The following is a 24,101-nucleotide window of genomic DNA, read 5'->3' on the forward strand; positions in this document are numbered from 1 at the left end:
GGCAATCCTCATGCAAGCGGTGATGCAAGGTCACTGCCCGGTCATGATGAATCGGTGAGAATCAGTAGTAGAATACACACATAACTGAGGTTCGTGCACGGCGTCTGGACTCATACTCTTGTCCATCAATATATCGTACATTTATCACGTTACAGGCTCGAAAGACGTCCTCGGTTTTGCATTTGCGCTAAAGCTACCGGTGGAAGTACAGCAAAGTATATATATGAGTCAGAAATTGTGGAAAAACTGATGAAGAAAGATCAGAACGACCTCACCAAGCATCGTGTATACTGGATGGCCAAGGTTCAGTTCACCCTACTGAGATTCAGGGACCCATACACCTGTTAGGCCCTCCTTATCCCTGCCGTAGAAAGGGTCCATGTCCGGCACCGATACCTCAATCTGCCCGCCTTCTCCTCCGTAATTCATATCCCACTGTTTCCCACCTCTTGGATACGATCCAACAGTGCTTAAACCTCCGTCATCTTTGAGACACCGATGGGCGACACCACTCGGGATTATGATCACATCCCCTTCGGAGACCTCGAGAACGACCTTGTTCCTTTGCTCCAGTTCTGTGTCCTGATCGGACATCCCAAACTGCAGCTGAGCCTTCCCCTTGTAAACCCCCATCACCTCATGCGTAGTTGAATGATAATGGGATTGATATGACATTCCGCCCCTGTGTTGCTCGTCCCAGCGGTGCTTTGCGAAATGAGCAGAGATAGCATCTGGTGAGGTTCCAGCGGAAAAAGCTGACTGATAATATATCAAAGGATAGACGCTATTGGGGACAAGTTTCGTGGGCTTCAGATGAAATAATTTGGCCATGACGCAGGGGGTCCAGTCAAGGCTCTGCTAGCAAGAGATTTGATGGACGAGGCTGAGGGAACGGTGAGAAGCGGGGTTACAAATATGGCCGAAAATGGAAATGCTTCCTTTGAGCCGCGAGCGCTTGGCTGTGACATCGCGCTCGACGTTTCCCTACGTTTCCCCACTGCCGCCATCATCCTCCACGCCCTCCTCACCCTCCTCGCCACCGTCATTGACGATGAGCACGAATCAAAGACCATCGCTGGTGCTTGCGCCATCCATTAACACAACTAGGCAAGAGCGATTTACGCGCCCATGACACACTTGATCGCTGACGTGCGCGTTCGTTGAACTTCCTAGAGTTGTGACAACTACTACAACGACGACGACCTACGCTCCCATTACCTTACCTCCATTACCTCCTCCAGCATTGCCAAAGGACCCCCAGAAGTATCCGTTGCTCAATGCAGACCTCCCTAAGTCGCTTCGCCAATTTCCTCTCGTGTTTCCGAACGGTGCACGTGCTACCTTCCACGACTCCGATCTGGCTGAGGACTCGATGACTGAAGACGAAGAGTTTGTCGGCGGCAAGGGCTGGAGAATGGTGAAACATGATGAGCGGGTTAACCAGCAGAAGGTAGTAGGCCTTACAGACGCGGTGGAGAGGTATGGCAGGAAGCGGTCTTACTCGAGCGAGAACATGATGGAAGGCGTGGAATCAACATTAGAGGTCGCTGCAAGCACTCCTCCCCGCAAGAAGGCCAAGGCAGCTCCTTTGACCCAGATATCCACAGCGAACGGCGCTGCACCTCCATCGCCCTTACCGTCCCCGCATGGCTCCCCACAACCGCAGAATATATGGCCTTCAGCACCTCCCAGCGGCGCCTCTTCTCCTCAACCTTCTCAGCTTCCCATTCAACCAGATTCTTCGCTTGCCACTCTCATGTCTCTACCTTCCCTCGTCTCCCATTTCTCAGGTCTACCTCCTCCACTTCAGTCGCATCTCCTCGTGACTCTACTCCGACATTCACCGCTCCCGGTCCTGCGGAACGTGCATACTGTTTTGACGCCTATTCTCGCCCGCGACTTCCTCACACTACTTCCCCCAGAGCTCGTCTCCCATATACTCAGTTTCCTTCCCTTCCAATACATCGCGCGCGCTTCGCGTGTCTCCAAGGCATGGCGTGAAACTATCGACACTGACCCTATCCTATGGCGAGACCTTCTGAAGAACCAGAGGCTTTGGTTTGGAGGCGAATCAGAATCCTCCTTTGCCGCAGCGTTACTTCGCAGAAGAAACCGTCTTGGCTTACCTGGTCCGAACAGTCTACCTCTTCCCAGCCCCTACAAAGTCCTCTTCAAGTCACGATATCTCACTCATTCGCAATGGATCACCAACCAGGACCCTAAACACATCACGTTTACTGCTCATGGTCGCTCCGTCGTTACGTGTCTACTATTCTCGCAAGGACGCATCATCTCCGCGTCTGACGACCATTCTATCCATGTATACTCTCCAACAACCGGTCAACTTATTCGCTCGCTCGTCGGCCATGAAGGCGGTGTATGGGCGCTTGCTGCAACCAAAGATATGCTCGTCAGCGGCTCCACGGACCGTACAGTTCGAATATGGGACCTGTCCACCGGCCGCTGCACCCATGTATTCGGGGGCCACACTTCGACAGTTCGCTGCCTTGCCATCGTCAAGCCCGAATGGGTGGATGTGGAGGACGATCATGGGCTATTGAGGAAGGAGAAGTGGCCAAAGCGATCGTTAATCGTGACTGGCAGTAGGGATCATTCGTTGCGCGTCTGGATGCTACCTAAGCCCGGCGAGATGGAGTATAGGTGTTGCGGTGCTGACGATACGGACGTCGACCCTGCGGATGTACGTGCTAACAATCTGTTTCATGTCTACATAACAACTGACGCTAGGCTTGCACTTGTAGGAGGATGTTGATGAGAACCCTTACCACAAGTTACATCTCGAGGGGCATGACCACGCCGTTCGTGCTCTTGCAGCACGGGGACGTACACTCGTCTCTGGCAGCTATGACTCGACGGTTCGTGTATGGGATATCATAACGGGCAACTGCAAGTGGGTCCTGGTGGGCCACACGCAGAAAGGTGTGTTCCATCCTTTATAGAACATGTTTACATCTTCTCATGCCTGGCACCTGGATTACTGTAGTCTACAGCGTCGTCCTAGACTCGGCTCGCAATCAAGCGTGTTCGGGTTCAATGGATAGCACCGTCCGTGTCTGGAATCTTCAAACGGGCGAATGCCAACACACCTTGACAGGACACGCTTCTTTGGTCGGCCTTCTTGGCCTTTCCCCGTCGTATCTTGTATCTGCGGCCGCCGACTCTACTCTCCGCATCTGGGACCCCGACAGTGGTGAGCTTCGAAATACGCTAGCCGCTCACACGGGCGCTATCACCTGCTTCCAGCACGACGAGTTCAAGGTGCTGAGCGGTTCTGACGGTACTTTGAAGATGTGGGACGTCCGTGATGGATCGATTGTGCGGGATCTTTTGACGGGAATCATCGGTGTTTGGCAGGTGGTCTTTGAGGGACGGTGGTGCGTCGCTGCCTCCAATAGGCAAGATGCGACAGTGTTAGATGTTTGGGACTTCGGTAATGGAGAAGATGATGACGACTGGGTGGGCGAACCTGCAGGAGGTATATATGACGAGGATGAGACAGAAGACGAAGAAGACGAAGATGAAGATATGGAGCAAGCCGACGTTGATGCCATGGATCAGGATTTGGAAGTAGCGCCTTCGGAGGCTGAGATGGGCGATGGAGAGGAGGAATACGGCATGGACAATGATGGCTACGTTGAGGAAGAAGTGGGGGATGAACTTCCTACCGCTGCTACTGTTGGACGGTCAGACCGCACCTGGGATGATCACGCAGCACGTCGTTCAGCCTCAGGCTCCGGAGCGTCTTCCTACCAGCATCATTCCAGGTCTTCCAGGTCGCCGCCATACGCTTCTGGCAGCGGGAGCAATCGTCGATCTGGTACGACATCTACAAACTCGCTCATGACAAGAATGTCCAGAGCTGGAGTCCACACCCAGGGCATGATGGTCGGTCCACTAGGACGTGCTGGTGCAAGCTCCAGTTCCGGAGCTGCTGCCGGTCCATCATCATCTACACGAGCAAGGCCGTTGCCTACGAACGATGAAACGCCCACGCGTCCTAGGATTAGGCCGGCAGGCAGTCGTAAACGCTAGTCTTGATTACTTCACTCCCATCTCTCTTTTCTTTGTTCTTCGTGCTATATATTGTATCTCCTTTCACTCTACATCACTCATCCATCCATCTCATCCCCTATCTCAGCGTCTACGCTCTCACTACACGGTCTCAATCGTCTCGTCATAATGACTCTATCCATTCACCACAGTTGTACATTCTTGTTACCCCCTCATGCATCGTCGTAGCTATTATTCTCTCATGTTTTGAAGTTCATGGTTTTGTTTGCGGCTTCGCAATCAAGTCTTTTTTTTGATTCTATGGCACCATTTTGCGCTATCCTTGCACGGAATCCATAGGTCTCTCGGAACACACATTGCTGTAATTTTCCAATCGTTCTCCACTCATGTCTTCAGCACGGAACTCACATCCGACGGGCTCCGTCATTACCATATGCTTGCCTGTCCAGAGGTTGGTCCAAAACAACTCATAGCAAGTACAATAAATATATTACAAAGCACGGCCTAGCGGTCAAGCAAGCCTGATCCATCCGTTTCACACGCCGGTACTCGAAATAAATAGCAATTCGACTGACCGCCGTGTTCGAGGTAAGACAGACTAAGGGATGTAGATCCTGGAGAACCCCTCCACGCTGAAAGGAAGTGAGCCTCGTCAGTGGCAGCTCAAAGGGACGGGGTTGACGACGGTACTCACGGTTGTCTGCAGCAAGGACAAGAATGTTCCGAAGGAGCGAAGCGAGAGGCAAGGTTCTCCCTACACTCGTTGCAAAGAGCTAGACATCTGCTCCACAAACAAATCATAAACAACTCATACTCGAGCCACTGACATGAACGAGACTTACCGACAAGGCCAGCAAATAATCTGCCTTTCCTCCACCGTGCAGATGACACAGTACCGCCTGCGTTCATCGTCGCTATCGTCCCTCGGAGGGCCGGCTGCTACTCGCATATCATCTACGAACTCATTCCAGTTCCTATCTTCCACCTCCACAGTACTCTCTCTAGCAGCGTGAATAATGTCTGTGGTAGGCGGGAACACCACACTCTGATACCGTCTCCGCGTCAATGGCGAGCCTCCCTCACTGGTGACGTGCGCCAGTAAATGGGGCGTTATCCCGGTGGAGGAAGACAGGTCTGCATAGAGACCTGCGGTCTCCGAACCAGGCTCGGTAGGTCCTTCCTCGTCCTCAGAAGACGAAAAGTCCGGCGGTACAGAGCCTCGCGGAACGTACTCTTCGTCTTCGTCGTCCGAAAGCATTTCTCCGGCCAGAAATCTCCCATAGTCCTCATCTTCGAATATCTCCTCTTCGTCAGAGCCGTCCACTGAAACAGGTGTGATATCCTGGGCATCTTCCCCTCTGGCGCGTGTGTACCTGCGTGGACTTCCGTCCCCAAACGCAGCTCCCATAACCCGTCCCCAAACCTTCCTCGCGATCCTCCCGAACGCACCAACCCACTCCCTTCCTAACCTCCCAAACTCCCTCCTTAAACCCCAATAAACCCAAAACCTCGTCGTGACCCCATCAGCCCCACTCCCAACTCTACTGTTACTCTTCCTCCCGGCTCTGACCGCCCTTACCTCATTCTCAAACCCAACCTTTCTACTTCTCACCCTTACCTGGCCCTCCTGCGTCCGTGCCATCAACCTTGTATGGCTGACTAGAGTCGCCCCAGCTCTACTCAGAGATACTTCTCCGTATTCGGTCGCAGGAGGGGCGGCGAGTGCGGAAAAGCGGGAGCGGGAACGCGGTTTAGAGGGTGAGAGGTTGACGGACCCGACTTCGTTACCAAGACCTTCCATGGCTGTGATTTCGACACAGGCTTTTCCGAGTCGGAGGAGTACGACACCGAAATCTTCCTCCCAGTATCTTCCGCCTCCGTCGCCCATGACGTCCCTTCGCCCAAAAAGCCCCCATCTACGGACCTCGCCTTCTAACAACAGCTGCGTGATCGCGTTCAATCCGAACGCCATGACCGTCACGCCGAGCAGCATGCTCTCGAATACGCAGGATGTGTAGTTGATAAGCGGATAGTTTGAGGAAGTGAAGAATATCACAGTGTTGAAGTGAAGGAGGGTCAGGAGAGTGAAGACCGTGGTTGGAACGAGCCGGTGCGAGGACAGACGGGGCGAAATGCCGAGTGCGTGTATTGTGGTGAGTTGAAGGAGTGGAAGTAGAATAGATATGATGACGTGCATGTCCGGCCGGGAGGGGAGGTTCTCGAGTTTGATCGTATGCGTGAGTGGTGAGGAGTAAAGATGTAGAAGAAATGCGTAGCCTAACTACGGAAACCAAACGTCAGTTTCTTCAGTCAGAGGAAGTTATGCAAAGGACGTACAAGATTGAACGGCGAGTTTCCATCTGCGCCGAGCCCCTCTAGCCCCCTGGTCAGAGAGCTAACGCCCAGCGTGGCACAAACAGCGCAGAAGGTGTCCCAGCAGATGTGTTGCATCTCCCGTTGAGCACCCCAATCATCAAGAGCCTGCACCCATTCCCATTGACTGTCACTGGGGAACCAGCCGGAGGTCTGCAGTAAGATGATGCTCCAGAGAAATATTGAGCGCCCCAAAAGTAGGAGGGTGGGTATACGGAACACGAAACGCGAGAGTTTGGAGGAAAGATCGACGGGGAATATTAATGACCTGAGAGAACGAAGGATCGACATGGGATTACGGAAGTTGATGCGAGAGGAGTGATGTGGTCTGTGTAGAGACGGACGATTTTGCGAGGGAACGACGATATGTTGTATCCGGTTGACCAGAAGTGCCTAGATGTGCATGAGTCAGCTATAGATCCATATGTGAGTACATCGTGCTGAAAGTGGCAGTATATCTGGATTCGTAAGGTATCCGCGTAGGTGTGGGTGAACACATTGTAGCCAATTACGGCCGTGCAGATAGACCGGAAATAAATTGGTTCCGTACGAAGGGGCAAGAGAGATACGACATGGCATCTGGTAGCAAGATGTTAAAGCTGCAAATGTATGGCAGGATATGTTCCAAAACGCGCGATTTACGACCATCATCTGTCAGGCGGCTGATGAATGTGGCCTGATGACAAGGGGTAACTGAGAGCACACGAAAGCCAAAGCCCTCTAACCCTTAATACGAGTATCCAGGCAACCAAATGAGGATATTGTTGGGACATGGTGATTTTTGAGAGACGACAGATATGTGTGGGTTGTACTGCTGGCGACACCTGGGTTCACCAACAGATTTGAAAGCCATCTCGATTTCGTACCCAACAACAGTCGTGTAGGCAAGTTTCGAGACATTCCAAGAACTACTTACCATGATAAATAGACTGATGACATACCCCGACGCAAGGAAGGCCCAAGGGTGACCTGGAGGATGCATGTACGTGCCGGGATCGGCACCAGCGGCCACCTGCCTCTCAACCCGGGCGCGAGAGAGCTCTTCCTGAAGACGTATAGTCTGTTCTGTATTAATTTGTTCCAGACGACGAAGGTTATGAATAATGCGAGAGGGCAATGCGGTCAAGAGGGAGCCAAGTGACAGATTGAACGAGATGTTAAATGAGTAATTGGCAGGGATTGAGCTGGACGTGTTGAGTGCAGAGAGTGCAGTAGCCGACGTTGTCGCAAGCAAAGAAGCAACACTCATGACGGTGAGATAGAGGGCCTTGGGCCTTCGTTGTCGTTGGCGTCGATGGTGATGATGGTGGAAAGCGGAAGAGGGGTGTGGATGTGTGGGGTATGGGATGCGGGGTATACTAGTGCGTGTTTGTGGCCCAGTTTGCAGGCACTTGCTTCCGTCCCTGATGTTTGCCCTTGGTCGGGCTGTCCGCTCATGTCTCCCTGTCCTGACAGTAAATCACTCCTCACCGTCACGAACGGTGTTCACGACAGCTCACTTACACCCATCCATTCGCCAGCTCGCTACTGAGCTTGCACACAACCAGCCATGTTTTTCCGTGTCGGCACGGAATGTACGCGTTCTCTTCCAACCTGTGGACTTCTATAGCACTCTTCTGGTACGTTGAAGTTCATCACATAGATCTAGGATGGCGTTGACGCGTAGCAGGATATGATACGTCGCGCCAAAAAGCGCATATTTATCTCGTCGCTTTATATCGGGTCTGAAGAAACCGAACTAGTCAGTACCTCGACGACTTCTTATTCCCGAGTGTATACACAGACTGAACTTGATGCTGCATCAGCACAGATTCAAACTTTGCACTCATCACTCTCGTCAAATCCTTCTCTTCAACTGCACCTCGTCCTTGACTTGAACCGATCGACACGACCGGGTCCGGCGTCCACGACTACTCTCCTTCGCCCTCTTTTGGAATCATTCCCGGCTCGCGTTCATGTCAGTTTGTTCAGGAGTCCAAAGCTGAAAGGCATGATGGCGAAGATCGTGCCCCCTAGGTTCAACGAAGGCTGGGGTACATGGCACGCGAAAGTATATGGTGCAGATGACGACGTCATGATCAGTGGGTGAGTGAGTGTTCGGTCTCTCTCTTTTCTCCGCTTTTGTCTGTGGACATCATGCCCCAAGTAGCCTCTGACCGCTGTGCTAAAATATTGTTTTGATCACCGTAGTGCCAACTTGAACAAGTCGTACTTCACGGACCGACAAGACCGCTACATTCAATTCACTGCGTCTCCCTCCCTCGCCAACTACTGCTTCGACTTCCTGCAAACGGTATCTCAATTCTCGTATCATCTGCTGCCACATAAGCCACCACCTTCTGTCTCTGGCGTCACAGGGCAGGTTAATCCTTTGGAAGTATCTTGGTCGGACCCAGACACCCATCCGCATCATATCGAGAACAAAGCCTCAACCCTTCTGTCTAAATTTCAAGCTTCGCATCTCTCAGCACCTATCGATCTTGAGTCATCGGATACATCTACGCTCGCAACTAGTTCCTCGTCGAGGGATGTCACAACAAAACCTGCCGATCTAGACGACGAAGTCTACGTCTTTCCCGTCATTCAGGCCGGCCAATTCAACATTCGGGAAGAAGAACGAGCTCTCAAGCTCCTTTACAGCCGTATATCTTCTTCGCCTCCTTCATTGACTCCGACTGCAAACGTTCCCACGGAAACAGAGGACAAGGACAAAACTGAGCGTCCGCTGGTGAATTTAACGAGCGGATATTTCGGCTTGTACGAGCCGTATCAAGATCTCATATTGAGCTCCGATGTCGACACTAGAATCGTTTGTGCTGCACCCAAGGTAGGCTCACCATCTGAATCGTGTACGCCGTTGTTTTACTAAAAGATGCTCACTCGCGTGACGGACCGTTCTGCTCTGCAGGCAAATGGCTTCTTCGGATCCTCAGGGATTTCAGGACGGATACCCGAAGGTTACACTTTACTCGAACAACGCTTCATGAGGGCTGTTCGAGCATCTGGCCGTTCCTGGGTCCCGTCTTCATCACATCTACCGTCAACGTCAAATACAAAAGACAAGAGGGGTGCTACTGTATCGGATATGGCAGCGCAAGGCGAGGGCAAAGGAGTCGAGCTGACTGAATGGCATAAAGAAGGCTGGACGTATCACGCCAAAGGTTCGCCTTTTTGTCCTTCATCTTCCTGCGTATGCGCGCATTGTAACTATCCCTGAAATCTCATCGTCCATGGTTATAGGTATCTGGCTCTCACCTACGCAAACATCACCACCCATCCTCACACTGTTCGGATCGACGAACCTCAACTCTCGCTCGGCAAACCTCGACACGGAATTATCTTTCCTCATGCTCACTTCCTCGCCGAAACTGAGAGAAGCGCTGGCGAAAGAAGTGAAGGGTTTGCGGAAGGATGGGGCCAGGTGGAAGGGTGCTGCTCCTGGAGAGGCAGAGAAAGGTGGCGACGATGGCGGTGGGAGGAAGGTTAGGTTTGGGACGAGGGTGTTGGTGTGGTTGGTTGGCGGTATGTTGTGATTGACTGAGCCCTCTCTTCGTCTTAGATGCGCATCCCACGGTTTTAGAGGTATAGATATACTAAAGCTACGCTCTGATAATTATGATCATCGTTCAGACTGACATGAATGTGAGAAAGACTACTCCGGAGAAACCTCATTCAACCTCCGGTCCAGATGATCGCACCGCACGGTCGCCGTTCTGTTGTTTAAGCACAAAAGACTTTACGTGGAGACATAGCCTACGGAGAATGGCAGTGGTGCGCCAACGACAGTGAACTGATGAAATTTCCCTCTTCAAGACCTCTGCAACAAGGGGTGTCCACTAACATCCACGAACACTTTCAACGTTTGACGTTGGTCTATCATGTCGCGCGAAACGAGTTGTTCATGGTGCAATGTCTCGGTAATAACAATGATGCTAGGCTCTGATTTGTGCTGGATGCTTGAGCCCCTTTGTACACGGTCTCACATATTCGTAGCATCAGGAGCAGATTGGTGGTGGAGTGATTAAGTAAACAATTTCAGTAACGTTGACCGACCTCGAACGGAGGTCTTCACGTAGCAGTGAGTTCTGGGTTCCTTGCACACACTCGGGGGACCTCGTATGATGGAAGGCCTTCTGAAACTGAGACAAAGACTACATATCTAGAATATAGACGGCAGCTGTTTACTCATCCGCATCAGCTTGCGGTGGCACCTCAACGCTTGAAGTAGATGTTACAGCCGTACTCCCTTTTGGCACGGAGTTGGCCGCGATGTTTCCTCCAGCCCGCATTCCCTTCGCCGTCTTCTGCTTCGCGCGGCCGTCGGCACCAACCTGAGTTTTCGTGGCACCAGGACGAGCGTCGACATACTCGAATTTACGTGTATCGAGCGTGAAGGTCACAGGGCCCTGGAGTAGAGCGGCGGGCAAGTGCATCATTCATTCAGTGTTGAGTTGAAGATGCCAAGCACTCGAAGCACAGCGGGAAGGTGTTGAGGCAGAACCATGGGCGCACCTCGTTTGTAAGTGAGACGTTCATCATAGCTCCAAACTTTCCGTCTGACAGGAAACAGAACGACAAAAGGAGTCTCTCGTGAGCGTGCGCAGGAATTGTTGACGGAGAAAGGCATATCCCAGGAGAGAAAACAGAAAACGAAGAGCAGGAAGGCACAAGGGACTTCCCGAGACGAACCTTTTATCTTGTCTGGAGTGTAGGCCTCGCGCATCTTGCCCAGAAATACTGAATATAGCTCACTCGAAGATTCGGATCCCTGGAAAGCCAATAGAAGCGTGATCATGAAAATTTCACCAGGTGTAAAAACTCGACAAACCATGGCACGATGGAAATCAGGCTTACTCCCTTTGCTCGTGGATGCCATGAGTGTAAACTGCGAGACGCAGAGAACCTCTCCGCCAATATCCTTCACGCTTGCTTTCCACATGTTAGTGGCCGATGGGTCGGAGAATATTCGAAGCGAGAGTCTTCATAGACCCAATCGAAGTGAACAGCAAATCCGTAAGTCAGTACCCAAGGAAGTGGGAGACGCAAATCGCGAGACGAGCGCCGAGGCGCGTACTCAAGGTACACACATCTTTTTGGTCAGAAGCTCTGCATCGGAAGCAGTATCATCTGCGCTACATTTAAGCAACATCGAATGAGGTCCTTTCCTCCACTGGATGACGCCTGGCTTTACAGACCTGTACCGATACCCACAAGAACCATCAGTCCTCGAGAAATATGGGAAATCGTTTCACCATCGACTACAGAATGCAGGTGAGATCGAGTACATAGTTTGGGCGATAACGTTCGCACCTGTGACCGATGCACTGAGAACGCGTTGAACAACGGCTCGCATCGAGGAATTAAAGATGAGAAGGGGCGATGTATTTTGGGAACAGTACTAGTGCGTTCCTCAAAACAAGTCTCCTTGGGCATGTGGCTTCCACGTGGACGTTCTTACTTTCCTTATTGAGAGGATCGTGTAGTTAAAGGAGCTCTACGGTCGGTGAAAAAATGCATCTATAATTGCTACACGTCATCGCCGCGAATATTGAATGGTGAACGCGGTTGAATAGGTCTCTTTGGCCGCGGATATGCCACCCACTCTTGTGATACTGACCAATAGCGAGCTAGAGGTACCAGATGGGCTAGGCAAGCACATCCGAGTCCTTGGACGAAGCTTGGTTAAAGCTCGCCCGTTTACGGGCCGCAATGGAACGCACCGGTGACTGGCACTTCCCAAGTAGAGAAACATATCCGGAAAGTTTACATCTAATACAAACACTCGCAGTGTACATGTAAGAGGCCGGCCTACTAGTAGCCTGAGGACTTCCACCCTTATCGCGATAATTACAACAGAACAAGTTCATAGGGACATGGACCCTACACGATTCTGGTTGGCATGATTGGACGTCTGAACAATTACCTAGTATCTTCCACGCCCTCTTCGTCGTCTGTGTCATCCTTTTCATAAACGTCACCCAGAGGTTCTCCTATCCAATTCTCGTCGTCTATTCCATTTCCAAAGTCCCAGATATCTAGCCTTGTCGTATCTTGACCATTGGAGGCAGCGACGCACCACCGCCCCTCGAAGACCACCTGCCAAACACCGATGAGTCCAGTCAAAAGATCCCGCACAATCGATCCATCACGGACGTCCCACATCTTCAGACTACCGTCAGAACCGCTCAGGACCTTGAACTCGTCGTGCTGGAAGCAGGTGATAGCGCCCGTGTGAGCCGCCAACGTGTTTCGAAGCTCGCCACTGTCGGGGTCCCAGATACGGAGAGTAGAGTCGGCAGCAGCGGATACAAGATACGATGGAGAAAGGCCAAGAAGGCCGACCAAAGAAGCGTGTCCTGTCAAGGTGTGTTGGCATTCGCCCGTTTGAAGATTCCAGACACGGACGGTGCTATCCATTGAGCCCGAACACGCTTGATTGCGAGCCGAGTCTAGGACGACGCTGTAGACTACAGTAGTCCAGGTGGGCATGAGAAGATGTAAACATGTTCTATAAAGAATGTAACACACCTTTCTGCGTGTGGCCCACCAGGACCCACTTGCAGTTGCCCGTTATGATATCCCATACACGAACCGTCGAATCATAGCTGCCAGAGACGAGTGTACGTCCCCGTGCTGCAAGAGCACGAACGGCGTGGTCATGCCCCTCCAGATGTAACTTGTGGTAAGGGTTCTCATCAACATCCTCCTACAAGTGCAAGCCTGGCGTCAGTATTGCTATGTGGAGATGAAACAAAGACGTACATTTGTGGGGCCAGCATCCGTATCGTCGAAAACACGACATCTATACTCCATCTCGCCGGGTCTAGGTAGCATCCACACGCGTAACGAATGGTCCCGACTGCCAGAGACGATCAACGGCCGATTTGGCCACTTCTCCTTCTTCACCAACCCATTGTCGTTCTCCATAGTTACCCGCTCTGGCCTGACGATAGCTATGCAGCGGACCGTCGAAGTGTGACCACCGAATACATGGGTGCAACGACCGGTGTATAGGTCCCAGATTCGGACCGTACGGTCAGTCGAACCACTGACCAATTCGCTCTTGTGGGCAGCCAAACTCCAAATACCGCCATGATGACCGATAAGGGAGTGTATGAGAAGGCCAGTGGAAAGAGAGTATACGTGAATGGAATGATCGTCTGAAGCTGAGATTACTCGATCTCCATGGATAACCAGACACGTGACTACTGAGCGACCATGGGCGTTGAATCTGGTGTGTCTGGGTTGGGTGTTAGATATCCATCGAGTTTTGGTCAAGAACCTGGACTTGAACAAGACTTTGTATGGGCTTGATGAAGGAATGGAGGTAGAGTCTACGGCAAAGGTACCACGGCGAGCGAGGGCTTCGACGAATTGATATTCTGAGCCGGCCCCGAACCAAAATCCCTCTCGGTGGAGTAAAGACACCCATATAGCATCTATCGACAAGGCCTTGTTCCAAGCAGTGCAAGCACGCGATGCGCACAAAGTGTCGCGGAGAGATAGGAAGGAGAAGATGCATGATTGGATAGCAGGAGAGAGACCAGAAAACAATCTATGGTCCTGAGATCGCAACGAGACGCGTCAACAATTTCGTAGCGAGGTTCTGGACGGGAGTGAATAGTCACAAAGAAAGAATTATCGCACCTGCATTTGTCCGACACAATTTCTGAATGGTGATGATGAAGGAGGATGAGCAGGGGCAAGGTAGACGAGTGCTCACGATTGCATTACGATCTCGGGCCCCACCCGTCTGCGCTAGCACTCGTGATCATTAATTGCAGCGCCGGCCCACGCATCAGTTGTCGACACCACAAGTATCATGGCATCTTCGCTTACTTCCGGCGGTGTTTAGGTTTGCGTTCCCGTAGCAAAGAGAAAAAGCGAGACAAAATTCGACGAATCCATGATATATGTTCAAATTGCTCACAGGCGTATCACTAGGGCAGGCTTGGACTTCTCGTATCCGAGTAGCTGATATCGTGAGGTTATGAGTCCCCAGTAGCCACAGTCGCGTCACTGATATTGAGTTGTCGTGGCCATACCTTAGTCAACATGAGCGCTTGAGCCTCGAAAGCACCGGCGAGCTGCAGCGAGTGCAAAGTCCAAGGCATTTCAAGCTTCCCCGGAGTCCGGCTCATACCACGTGAGTGACATGGGCGCTAAACCCAAGTGTCTGTTTTGGAGTGGACTGACGACGTTGTTTGTTCTTGAACGGTCAACCCGCTACGCACGAGCGATTATAGGAGCGTCGACCATGGCAACAAACCAATCAGTTGTTCTTGAAACGAGTATGGGTGACATCCAGCTGGAGCTCTACTGGGACCATGCTCCTCGTGTACGTATTGTGTAAATGTCCCGGCTTGTTTGACGGATTGCACTGAATCAACTTTGACATTATGCAGACATGTAACAACTTCGCAGAGCTTGCAAAACGTGGCTATTATAATGGTATCATCTTCCACCGCATCATATCTGTGAGAACTTCTATAGAACAATCACGTCTAACTACTAACAATGGTCCATACCACTCAACTTCTTCTCAGGATTTTATGGTCCAAGGTGGAGATCCCACGGGTACAGGTCGAGGCGGCACGAGTATTTATGGACAAAAATTGTCCGTTTTCAACCTGAATTGCTCTCGACGATTTAAACTTAAATTCTGCCCTTTGCCTCGGTGTTCAGCGAGGATGAGATTCACCCGGAGTTGCGTTTCACAGGCGCAGGCATTCTTGCCATGGCCAACTCAGGGCCCAACTCAAACGGTCCGTCCACATAATTCCCACTGGTGGGGCTCTGCTTCATTCTAGCTTACTTGCACTCGGTCCCGAACCTTTTTGCTGCCTGATCCATCAAACAACTCTGTTATTCGCAGGCTCTCAGTTCTTCCTGACGCTCGCGCCAACACCCTACTTAGACGGCAAACACACCATCTTTGGGCGCGTGAGCTCAGGGATGCGTGTGCTGCAACGTCTAGGATCTGTTGCGGTTGATACGCAAGACCGGTATGATTCAAACGTTCGTCATCTCTGGGAAATATTCGGCTGAATTCGTGAACCTTTTTCATCACAAGCCCACGGGAAGATGTCAAGATACACAAAGCTCGTACCCTCTGATCACCCTCTTCTGTCTTCTGACGATGTCTCTTTCGCGAACAACGTGCGTCGACCTCAAATTTTCTAATCGTACTAACTAGCTCACGCATGGGTGTCTCTCCGTAGGCCGTGTTGAATACCGAAGCGTCGTTTCGCCGCCTCCTCAACAAAAGCTTCTTTCTGCTGCAGGGATGGAGAACTGACAGTGCGCAAAAGCTGGATCCATCAATCACGCAGCACCAGCGTTTATGTTTTCTAGCGAGTCCTATATGATGTGCTATCCAAAAATATGCGTCAATTCATCCGAACGAAGAGACGCGATCCTAAACGCATATCCGCACGCGCTCGGTGTCCTCCGTGGTAGGACCTTATAACCTTCAGAACCAGATCTCTTCTCTAGCCGCCTTCTTTGCGCCGGTTACGTGGACAGAATACGGGAACCTGATTGAGTTGAGAGTGTAAGTTCGTCCAAACTTACACCGTTGCAGCGGAGTGAGATTTTAAGTGTACGATTTTACCGTCAGACTAACCATACTTGGGCCTGCGAACGCTTCAGACATATAGATCGGAGTGGTGCTACCCCGGACATGCAATGCATGTCGTGCATGGACTGCTCTGAATTCTCCTTCGAGCTACTGTCCAGATGGAGTCTTTGATGGAACGGAGGACCGCGCCGTGTCCTACCAGTGTAGTGATCTTCAGTGTTCTACTTCAGTCACTACAAGATGGGTTCACGTTTCTTGGTTCAGGGAGATAGATTATGTTCTTGAAGAGAGTTTCCGCGTCTTGCCTTCTATCATCGTACCCCAGAGGTCTTCATTTGGATCGCACACTACCATTTACCTTTCTACCGCGGAGCCTTCCGAGTCAAGCTGGAACGAGACGCAAAGGAAGGTTTTGATGCGCAGCACTAAGGTGACTACCTTGAACACCCTTCCAGTCGCACGAAATCCCACTGGTTCGCACATTCTGACGCGTTGTGAAGAGATAATCGGACTGTAAGTCAGGTAGCGTGATCATTCACCAACTTATACACTTCTCACTTCTGTCCATGGATACTACACTGCTACTACACTCCCTACCTCTCGTCTGGAACACGCATGGGATCTGGATATTCAAGTCTACCGCAGCCATTCACCCACAACCGTGAGGCTCGCTCTCCACACATGTGACCGTACCCTGACGGCGAGAGCAGATGTTTATTGACTCCGAAAGCTACTTGACAATGTCTCACTGCTGGAAAGCAACTCAGACACTCGGATGACTTCTAGAGACATTGACTGACGTAGATAGGCGGCACATAAGTATTGCATAAGTACCTTGAAGGATCTCGCACATCATTCGAATTTCGAGAACAAGGAAGTCGACGAGATCAGACTCCGAATGCATCACAGCGGAGCTACGAAGACAAGGACCGTGCATAATATAATAGAATACAGAAGGGTAACAGTGCCAGTGGTTGCCCTCTTTCATAGCCCGCAGTGAAAGTGGGAAGAAATTCCGGAGATATCTCGCAAAAGTTCTTGTCTTCGCCGATGTTCAGAATAAGTTATGATATGAAATGTGTATTATGGCCCCGTGGCTCAGTGGTAGAGCGTGTGATTCCAGTAGTTGATGTGTATCCACAAGGTCATCCGTTCAAATCGGGTCGGGGTCATTCATTCGGGTTGATAATTTTTTTTTTGTTGTGAGGAGGGATGGAGGAGCATATATACGACTCCAAGGAAGTCCACTCGAGTTCTTCGATTCGGTTCCGGCAGGCCTTAAATGGTATTGCACTGTGGCCTCTCGGGCGCGCCCAATCAACTTAGACCGGGTCCATTACTCAGGCAACGGCCCAACGTCAACAACGGCTCTTAATCCTTGCTTAATCCCTCCCGAAGGCTTTCTCAGTGTCTTTGACAGTGTCGGCAGTATCACGTTTGAGAGAAATAGCACTGGTGACGATATTGGCGCTGCTTGTTAACCTCATGATTTCCTCGTTCCAAGTATTACTGTCTGAGAATAAGGAAGGAAGCAGAAAGCACAGACTTCGCCTCTCTAAATACTGCCATCGCCATCACCAACACTGAGCCGAGCAGCCAGCGCCTCGTAATCAATATCTTCACTCCCATAATCCGAAATATCCTGAGTCAAATCCTTGCGCGGCATTCCACTAATCCAAACGTCCAACCCCTCGTCCTTACACCTCCCAATCGTCGCCGCGTCCGACTCTGAAGGAGATTCATCGAAATCCCAAGACAGACGGACGTGTTTCAGCCTTGCCACGGCTGGCATTGAGGCTGAGGTGGTGGCGGTGTGTAGTGTCCTGGCCAGTTCCGCGTCGGACCACCAGCGAGATGCGATGGCTTTGACAACGAGACTGGTGCGGACAGGTTCTAATCCCTCTGAGGGAGGATACTCGTCGATGTCGAGGCTCTCCAGGCGCGGAACGAGTGGCGTGGCAGCCGAAGTGGCGTCGTAGGTGAGGGCGTGGAAGAAATCGTCTCTCGTCGCGGCGTATGTCAAAGAGGCACGGAACGAGACCAGCGCGGGAAGGAGCTTCAGGACGACGACGGCGTCTTCATCGTAAAAAAGGATCGAATCGATAGATAGGTGCGTCAACGTCGATCCGCAGTGCGAGTAGATGAAGCTGATATAGGTTGGCGTTTCCGCCGATTCGGGAGGTTCAGTCGCTCGTATGTCTAATCGTTGGAGCGCGGGCATAACTAGTGGCTGGAAGAAACTGGCCTCGTGATCGAGGAAGCGTTCGTTGTCGTCAAAAATCACGCTAAGGGCCCGGAGGTGGGGGAAGGTACGGGTCGGAAGGTCCGGGGCGACTTGACCTTCAGGCCAGACAATGACGTGTCCTAGGGAGCAGGTTTCTAGGAGAGGGCATTTCAGGATGATATCACGCGCGGCCGCTGAGGTGCGGAAGACTTCGCTGGTAGTGAGCTTTGTGATCTGCGCCCAAGGAAGCGCGAGGGTGAGGGTTCGGAGGAGCCGACTTCCTCGTCTCTTGTCGGCCACCAGCGTGAGTTCGCGAAGTTTGGGAGCTTTGGCGAACACGAGCGGGCGATCCAGCACGATTGACCCCAAGAGCGGGGGCCCCCATGTAGTGATGGTGAGGCTCTCGAGATTGGACCAGCCATCTTCACCGATAGCAAAGTATTGCAGCTCCTTGCAGGCAGATTGAGTGAGGCTGATGTGCAGCGAGTAAATCCTCTCAACGTGCGGTATAAGGGCCCGAATCAACTTCTCGAGGCCTTTTTGCAATCCCGAGGCGAACGTGTGATGGCGTGACGCCTCCAACGTCACCGAAAGTGGACAGGCTTTTGACCTGGCCAAATACGCCACTAACTTCTCCATCCATTGATTCGTGATGTACATACCGGAAGGGATACGGACGTGCGGTGACGCCCAAAGGTGCGGTGTGCCATAGATGATCTTGCGCCACTGGGAACAGACTCGGGCAAGAAGAAAGGGGGAATGGGGGAAGATAATCGGATGTTCGACATTCCAGCTGTGTTCTTCTATCCAAGAGAGAAAGATGTCGCAGAGAATCTCGGCTGGGACACGTTCGATTGGGCTGTGGTCTACGCGGTCGTGTTGAGTGGCGAGGGCGCCAATTTGGCTATGTTCAACAATGTCCTCCATATTGTCCTTCGAAGCACTGTGGAGACTCAGTATCAGGCAAGAGTCAAAGGACATGGATGCTCGCTACCTATTTGTGAGCTCTGATATCTCAAAACCTTCGAAGGACGCTCAGTAGCTGCTTCCTAACGACCGACTCGTAGAAAAGAGGACCAGGAGAATAGCAAGCACAGAATGTCAACCCACGAGCACACTCTCGTTGTTCAAGTAGTATGGGCCCGAGTCAGGGATAGCGGCTCAAAGTTATAAAGGAGAGAGGTCACTTCCTGTCACTTCGCCCGCTTGAACGCGCGCAATGACCATCGCCTGTGGCCCACGCGGCCACGCGGCACCGGTTGTCAATCAGTCGGAGAAGGTCGGAGAATGAACACTTAGAAGCTCAATCCGACAACATGGCGCGTTGGGTACGTACTTCATGTTCAAGTTCACCGCAACACCGCTACCGACAGTCTCTGAATCAGCTTGAATCTTCACAGCCGCTTTAACAATGATATCCACCTATCTTTCTTCTTTCGAGTTGACCAAACACCAATAAAACTGAACCAAACCAAACATATACTGTCATAGACAGCCCCCTAGGCCAGCCAAAGAACATCCGACACAACGACGTTTTGCCAGTGATATCGATGCTTCCTTTTGGCAACGGAAAGGCTTGCGAGATCCTCCCCTAGCCTCTCCCGCAGGATCTAGAGTTGTTTGGTTCATCTATTTATAAATATTGATGTTTGATACACTTGTACTAGAACTCGGGCACTCTGAGTCGAGGGCTATCTATCATAAATATATGAAAGCCGTTGTCGTACTATATATCCCACATAAATGCTTCTTTTTGGCACCCAAAACGTTCAAGCCAGATCCTCTCCCGCGAGTCGGGATCTAGAGTTGTTTGGCTACTTGCTTAGTATAAAGTTGATGTTTGGGCACCACAAAAAAAAGAGAACAAAAAAGGTTATCTGGTATCATGGTGAAAGCGGCTGCAACCGTGTGTCCAACTTACTGGCACTAGTACTCTCTTCAGCAACAGATTCATCCTCGTCATGATCCATGATCACGTCTTCACGAACGGCGAGCCTGAGCTCAGAGCTAACTCAACCTTCGCAGTGTCACTGGCACTGGCACTAGTATGTACTGCGGCCTTGGGTCCGGATGGCGAGCTCAACTTAAAGTTAGACAGTACTGAGTCTGAGTCTGAGGAGTCTGATGGAGTTTGAGGGGAAAATTTAAGTTCGCCATGGTCTGGTCTGGTCTATACGAACAACGTCAAACAAGCAGATGAATAACGACTCGGAACAGGCTGCTTGCCAACAAGTACTCGAGCCAGATTCCTAGAACTCAGACTGCTCATACTCCACAACACCGACAGCAATACCAAGTCACCGTTCTAAGAAAAGACCGAAGACGTTCGTTCCCCAGCCACTGGCAAAACACAAATCACAAATCATAGTCTATATCTATACGAACAAACAAACAACGAGAGCAGCATATGCACATGCACATGCCTGTTCGCGTGTGCATGTGCGTGAATGCGCGTGAATGCGTGTATGTAGAGTAGAATATTATACGTGCGTGCTGTGCATACTGCGAGAGCGAGATGGAGGATGTATGTATGGAAGGAAGGAAGGAAGGAAGGAAGGAAGGAAAGACGAAGATGAATCAAGGCAGGAGGCAAGGGAATGTTCGAGCATGGAAAACGAAAGTGATGATGCGAAATGAAAACGGAAGTGGAAGTGGAACCGAGAAACGAAGGTGAAGTAGTTGCAGTGACAGTGAAAATGAAAATGAAAATGAAAATGAAAATGAAAATGAAAATGAAAGTGACGGTGCAGGTACTAGTGGAAGTGGAAGTGGCCGGCGAAGTGGAAAAGAGATGGAGTCAGAGAGAAATAAAGATAAGGATATAGACAGGACGAATGCGAAAGATGAGCGTGGAGACTGAGGAATGATTCAGAATGCGAGAGACTCTGGAAAAGGTGGGAAGAAGGAGTCGAATGCGAAAAGCAACGAAAGAACGGTAAGGCCTTCCTTCTTCGTCAGACTAACCACTGTCACCTAGCTATAGAATTCAAACATGAGTACCGAGTGCTGTGAGTCCTGCCGCCGCAGTACATACACATCACCGAGACAGGAACCCAAACCCAAACATACGTAGCTATGTACGTTCAGCCATCGGTTCATTCACAACGACGAACAACGAACATAATAACATATATCCTATGCATGCATGCACACACGTTCGTCTATCTCAGTAAGCGGCTCCTATGTACGGTAAGTTGTAGCGGTAGCGAGAACGGAAAAAAAGGTATAACAAAAGGAAGATATAACGTATTGTATTGTATTGTCGTGATTCTGGGTGCGTTGCGTGTGGGCGTCGATCTGAGTCTGAGTCTGTGCGGGTGGGCGTGAGTGTCTGTGTCTGTTGAATGCATAGATGGAGGGAGGGGGAGGGGGTAGCGGCAGAGGGGCGAAATGCAGAGGAGTGCCAGTGTAGCATGAGATGGGGATGGGGATGGGGATGGGATAGAGTAAGCTACGGGTAAGAGGACAAGGACAAGGGGGATAAAAAAACGAAAACGAAAACGAACGGAAGTAAAGTTCAAAAAAGTAAAAGGTGAGAAGAAAAAAAAACTCTAATATTCGACTCGAATAGATATCGATTCGCTCACTGACAATGTCACGCAAGCGGGGGGTATCAACTGACCAACTAACCAACGAATCAAATTTCATGCACCACCACTCACTCTCTCCTCTCCTTCTTACAAGCCTCCCCAAGAAACCCCAAATCCTCCTATTGCCTCCTCTCACCCCCACTTCCGCCCATCCACACCCCCGTCCCCAAATTCGGTGACCCAGTACTCGAGGCATACCTCGACAGAGGCGGAGGCGGCGGCACACTCCCAGGTGAAGGCGGCGAAGGTGACGGTGTCCGCGAATTATAAGGCGATCCATACGGCGCGCTCAAATACCTCGGCGTATCCACCATCTCCATCCACCCCCCATTCCCATTCCCATTCCCGTTCGCCGTCCCATTCCCATTCGCTGTGCCATTCGCAGCAGCACCGTCCACCTGCACGCCCAATCCATACCCCTGCCCCGCTCCATAGACCAACCCCGGCTGTCCCATCTCATGCGAATGTCCAAACGGCGTGATCTCCCCCGTCGGACTCCCCGTCGGACTCCCATTCCCAAGACCCGGTATGGGGGTCGGAACTCTCGACATCTCCTTCTTATCCCTCTCTCCCAAATCCCCCAATATCGGCTCATCAGGCCCCACCGGACTCCCGGGCCACCCCGCTCCCGCTCTCGATTTTGTTGCCCCAGTCGCCCCATTAACGACGTTGACGAGCAATTGCGGTTCGGACCCCGCGGGCTGGTTGTACATCCATGTCGCGGCGAGGACGACGGAAGAGCCGATCATGAATGAGGATGTGAGGCGGAAATCGAAGAGGGCGACGGAGGCGAGGAAGGAGAGGATGATGGAGAGAGAGGTCGCGAAGCCTTTGAGGATGTTGTCTGAGTATTTGATTACGACTGCAGTGATCAACCCTCCGAACACCTGAATCGCGACGGTCGCCCATGCCCACAATCCAAAGTTTGCGAAAAACTGGCCGAAGAAACTGTTGCCAGAGGGAGAGTATGGGTTTGAAGTGGCGTGGTGGTGGTAGAGTGTCGGGAGGAGGGCGGGGATGAGGGAGAAGAGGGAGAGCTGGACGTTGCGGACCCAGAGGTCTGCTTTCGAGTTTTTGAGGACCATTTCAAAGTAAACGCCTGCGAGGCCGGAGGTGAAGCATGCTGCCGTGACGGCGCCGAAGCCTTTGAGGGGGGACATGATGTGGGTGTAGAGGGGAGCCGAGTCGTGTGCGCTGCCGACGGCGGACTCGCGGTGGTGGTGGTGCGTCGTCGTCGTCGTCGTGGTGGAAGAGGTGGTCTGGATCTGGACGATGGCGACGCCGAGGGCGAGGAAGATGAGGGAGACCCATTTGGTGGAGCTGAGCCGTTTGCGGAGGAGGGCGACGGAGAAGGCGGCGGTGGTGAGGATCTTCATCTGGTAGGTGACCTGGAAGGTGGCGACGGGAAGGTTGGAGATGGCGACGAACTGGAGGGAGTTCTGGACGACGTAGAGGAGGGCGGGGATGGAGAGCTTCCAGCAGTCCGGGCTGAAGATCTCGCGCAGGACCTGGCGGAGGGCGGAGAGCGGGGTGTGTTGGGCAGAAGGGGCGTAGAGGGCGGCGTCGCGCTTGGGGGAGTGGAAGATGTAGACGCGGTAGGCGGCGATGAGGAAGGAGATGGAGCCCTTGAGGAGCTCGTTGAGGAGGACGGCGGACGCGGTCGAGTAGGCCTCGGCAGGCGGGATGGAGACTCGGGAGTAGTGCATGACTATCGAGAGCGCCGCGTTTTGGACGGCGAGGGTGACGAGGCTGGGTAGTGTTAGTATGGGCATAACAAGCAGACAAAAGGAGACTGACGAGAGGTATTTGAGCGGCATGCCGAAGATGACGGGCGAGTCGTCCTTTGCACCGTTTCCATTTGGGGGCGCGGAGACGGAGAGGGTGGGGACGGGAGAGGACGTCCTAAGCACAGGCATCGGTCTGTGGTAGACCTCGGAGGGGCCGGGGGAGTTGAGGGACGCAGAGGACGCGCGGGAGTGGTAGGTGCGTGCCATGGGGAGCGATAGAGCTGCTCTGGGGACGCCGCGCGGTTATTAAAGAGTTCGTAGCGAACGGGGGAGCTCAGCGTTCGCCCTCGGCTGTTGGCGATCCTCCCGCCTTTTAGGGCGGCGTCGTCGTCGATCAGCTTTGCCTGTCTAGCCCTCGCAACCTTTTTTTTTTCATTCCTTTCCTTACGTAGCCATCAGATCTTATTCGCGGTACATAGAACAAACAGAGTCAACATCCCCTCTTCGTCGCAACCCCTTCAATTTCGAAGAACCTCTAGTTCCCTCCACGTCACGATATCTCTCCACAGCAATCC

At 51.9% G+C, this 24,101-nt stretch overlaps 9 protein-coding genes and 1 non-coding gene across 10 annotated transcripts; 4 read left to right on the top strand and 6 right to left on the bottom strand.

Moving 5' to 3' along the window:
* STEHIDRAFT_74001 (uncharacterized protein) lies at positions 1-842 on the bottom strand. Its single transcript, XM_007300502.1, has 2 exons — positions 276-842; positions 1-193 (listed from the first exon to the last, which is right to left on the bottom strand). The coding sequence occupies exon 1, from the start codon at positions 829-831 to the stop codon at positions 316-318; it is 516 nt and encodes a 171-aa protein (XP_007300564.1). The 5' UTR covers positions 832-842; the 3' UTR covers positions 1-193; positions 276-315.
* A 572-nt stretch (positions 843-1,414) lies between these two features.
* STEHIDRAFT_50406 (WD40 repeat-like protein) lies at positions 1,415-4,053 on the top strand (the record flags this gene model as incomplete). Its single annotated transcript, XM_007300322.1, has 3 exons — positions 1,415-2,701; positions 2,766-2,940; positions 3,005-4,053. The coding sequence occupies 3 exons, from the start codon at positions 1,415-1,417 to the stop codon at positions 4,051-4,053; spliced, it is 2,511 nt and encodes an 836-aa protein (XP_007300384.1).
* Positions 4,054-4,491: 438 nt separating this feature from the next.
* Positions 4,492-7,696, bottom strand: STEHIDRAFT_145001 (uncharacterized protein). Its single transcript, XM_007300822.1, has 5 exons — positions 7,322-7,696; positions 6,370-6,798; positions 4,875-6,313; positions 4,727-4,813; positions 4,492-4,664 (listed from the first exon to the last, which is right to left on the bottom strand). Exons 1-5 carry the CDS (start codon positions 7,652-7,654, stop codon positions 4,631-4,633), a joined length of 2,322 nt encoding a protein of 773 aa, XP_007300884.1. The 5' UTR covers positions 7,655-7,696; the 3' UTR covers positions 4,492-4,630.
* A 115-nt stretch (positions 7,697-7,811) lies between these two features.
* STEHIDRAFT_51513 (uncharacterized protein) lies at positions 7,812-9,938 on the top strand (the record flags this gene model as incomplete). The annotated part of the gene is made up of 7 exons (XM_007300414.1): positions 7,812-8,024; positions 8,075-8,146; positions 8,216-8,490; positions 8,596-9,232; positions 9,314-9,421; positions 9,470-9,566; positions 9,646-9,938. 7 exons carry the CDS (start codon positions 7,812-7,814, stop codon positions 9,936-9,938), a joined length of 1,695 nt encoding a protein of 564 aa, XP_007300476.1.
* A 503-nt stretch (positions 9,939-10,441) lies between these two features.
* STEHIDRAFT_92224 (uncharacterized protein) lies at positions 10,442-11,758 on the bottom strand (the record flags this gene model as incomplete). The annotated part of the gene is made up of 7 exons (XM_007300823.1): positions 10,442-10,811; positions 10,918-10,961; positions 11,095-11,173; positions 11,234-11,384; positions 11,493-11,532; positions 11,601-11,663; positions 11,716-11,758. 7 exons carry the CDS (start codon positions 11,756-11,758, stop codon positions 10,587-10,589), a joined length of 645 nt encoding a protein of 214 aa, XP_007300885.1. The 3' UTR covers positions 10,442-10,586.
* Positions 11,759-12,163: 405 nt separating this feature from the next.
* STEHIDRAFT_92225 (WD40 repeat-like protein) lies at positions 12,164-14,242 on the bottom strand. The gene is made up of 5 exons (XM_007300824.1): positions 14,129-14,242; positions 14,053-14,074; positions 13,168-13,968; positions 12,934-13,111; positions 12,164-12,872 (listed from the first exon to the last, which is right to left on the bottom strand). Exons 1-5 carry the CDS (start codon positions 14,134-14,136, stop codon positions 12,325-12,327), a joined length of 1,557 nt encoding a protein of 518 aa, XP_007300886.1. The 5' UTR covers positions 14,137-14,242; the 3' UTR covers positions 12,164-12,324.
* Positions 14,243-14,628: 386 nt separating this feature from the next.
* STEHIDRAFT_74017 (cyclophilin-like protein) lies at positions 14,629-15,804 on the top strand. Its single transcript, XM_007300503.1, has 7 exons — positions 14,629-14,743; positions 14,811-14,882; positions 14,952-15,022; positions 15,091-15,170; positions 15,281-15,410; positions 15,479-15,564; positions 15,627-15,804. The coding sequence occupies exons 1-6, from the start codon at positions 14,663-14,665 to the stop codon at positions 15,519-15,521; spliced, it is 477 nt and encodes a 158-aa protein (XP_007300565.1). The 5' UTR covers positions 14,629-14,662; the 3' UTR covers positions 15,522-15,564; positions 15,627-15,804.
* Positions 15,805-17,072: 1,268 nt separating this feature from the next.
* STEHIDRAFT_t87 lies at positions 17,073-17,157 on the top strand. Its single transcript has one exon. It is a non-coding gene; the product is annotated as a tRNA-Trp (tRNA).
* Positions 17,158-17,457: 300 nt separating this feature from the next.
* STEHIDRAFT_166095 (uncharacterized protein) lies at positions 17,458-19,338 on the bottom strand. Its single transcript, XM_007300825.1, has 2 exons — positions 19,204-19,338; positions 17,458-19,152 (listed from the first exon to the last, which is right to left on the bottom strand). The coding sequence occupies exon 2, from the start codon at positions 19,134-19,136 to the stop codon at positions 17,541-17,543; it is 1,596 nt and encodes a 531-aa protein (XP_007300887.1). The 5' UTR covers positions 19,137-19,152; positions 19,204-19,338; the 3' UTR covers positions 17,458-17,540.
* A 2,164-nt stretch (positions 19,339-21,502) lies between these two features.
* Positions 21,503-23,772, bottom strand: STEHIDRAFT_74020 (uncharacterized protein). Its single transcript, XM_007300504.1, has 2 exons — positions 23,597-23,772; positions 21,503-23,548 (listed from the first exon to the last, which is right to left on the bottom strand). Exons 1-2 carry the CDS (start codon positions 23,713-23,715, stop codon positions 21,919-21,921), a joined length of 1,749 nt encoding a protein of 582 aa, XP_007300566.1. The 5' UTR covers positions 23,716-23,772; the 3' UTR covers positions 21,503-21,918.
* Positions 23,773-24,101: the final 329 nt, after the last annotated feature.

This window comes from Stereum hirsutum (assembly GCF_000264905.1).
Source record: "Stereum hirsutum FP-91666 SS1 unplaced genomic scaffold STEHIscaffold_3, whole genome shotgun sequence".
NCBI classification, from domain to species: Eukaryota; Fungi; Basidiomycota; class Agaricomycetes; order Russulales; family Stereaceae; genus Stereum; species Stereum hirsutum.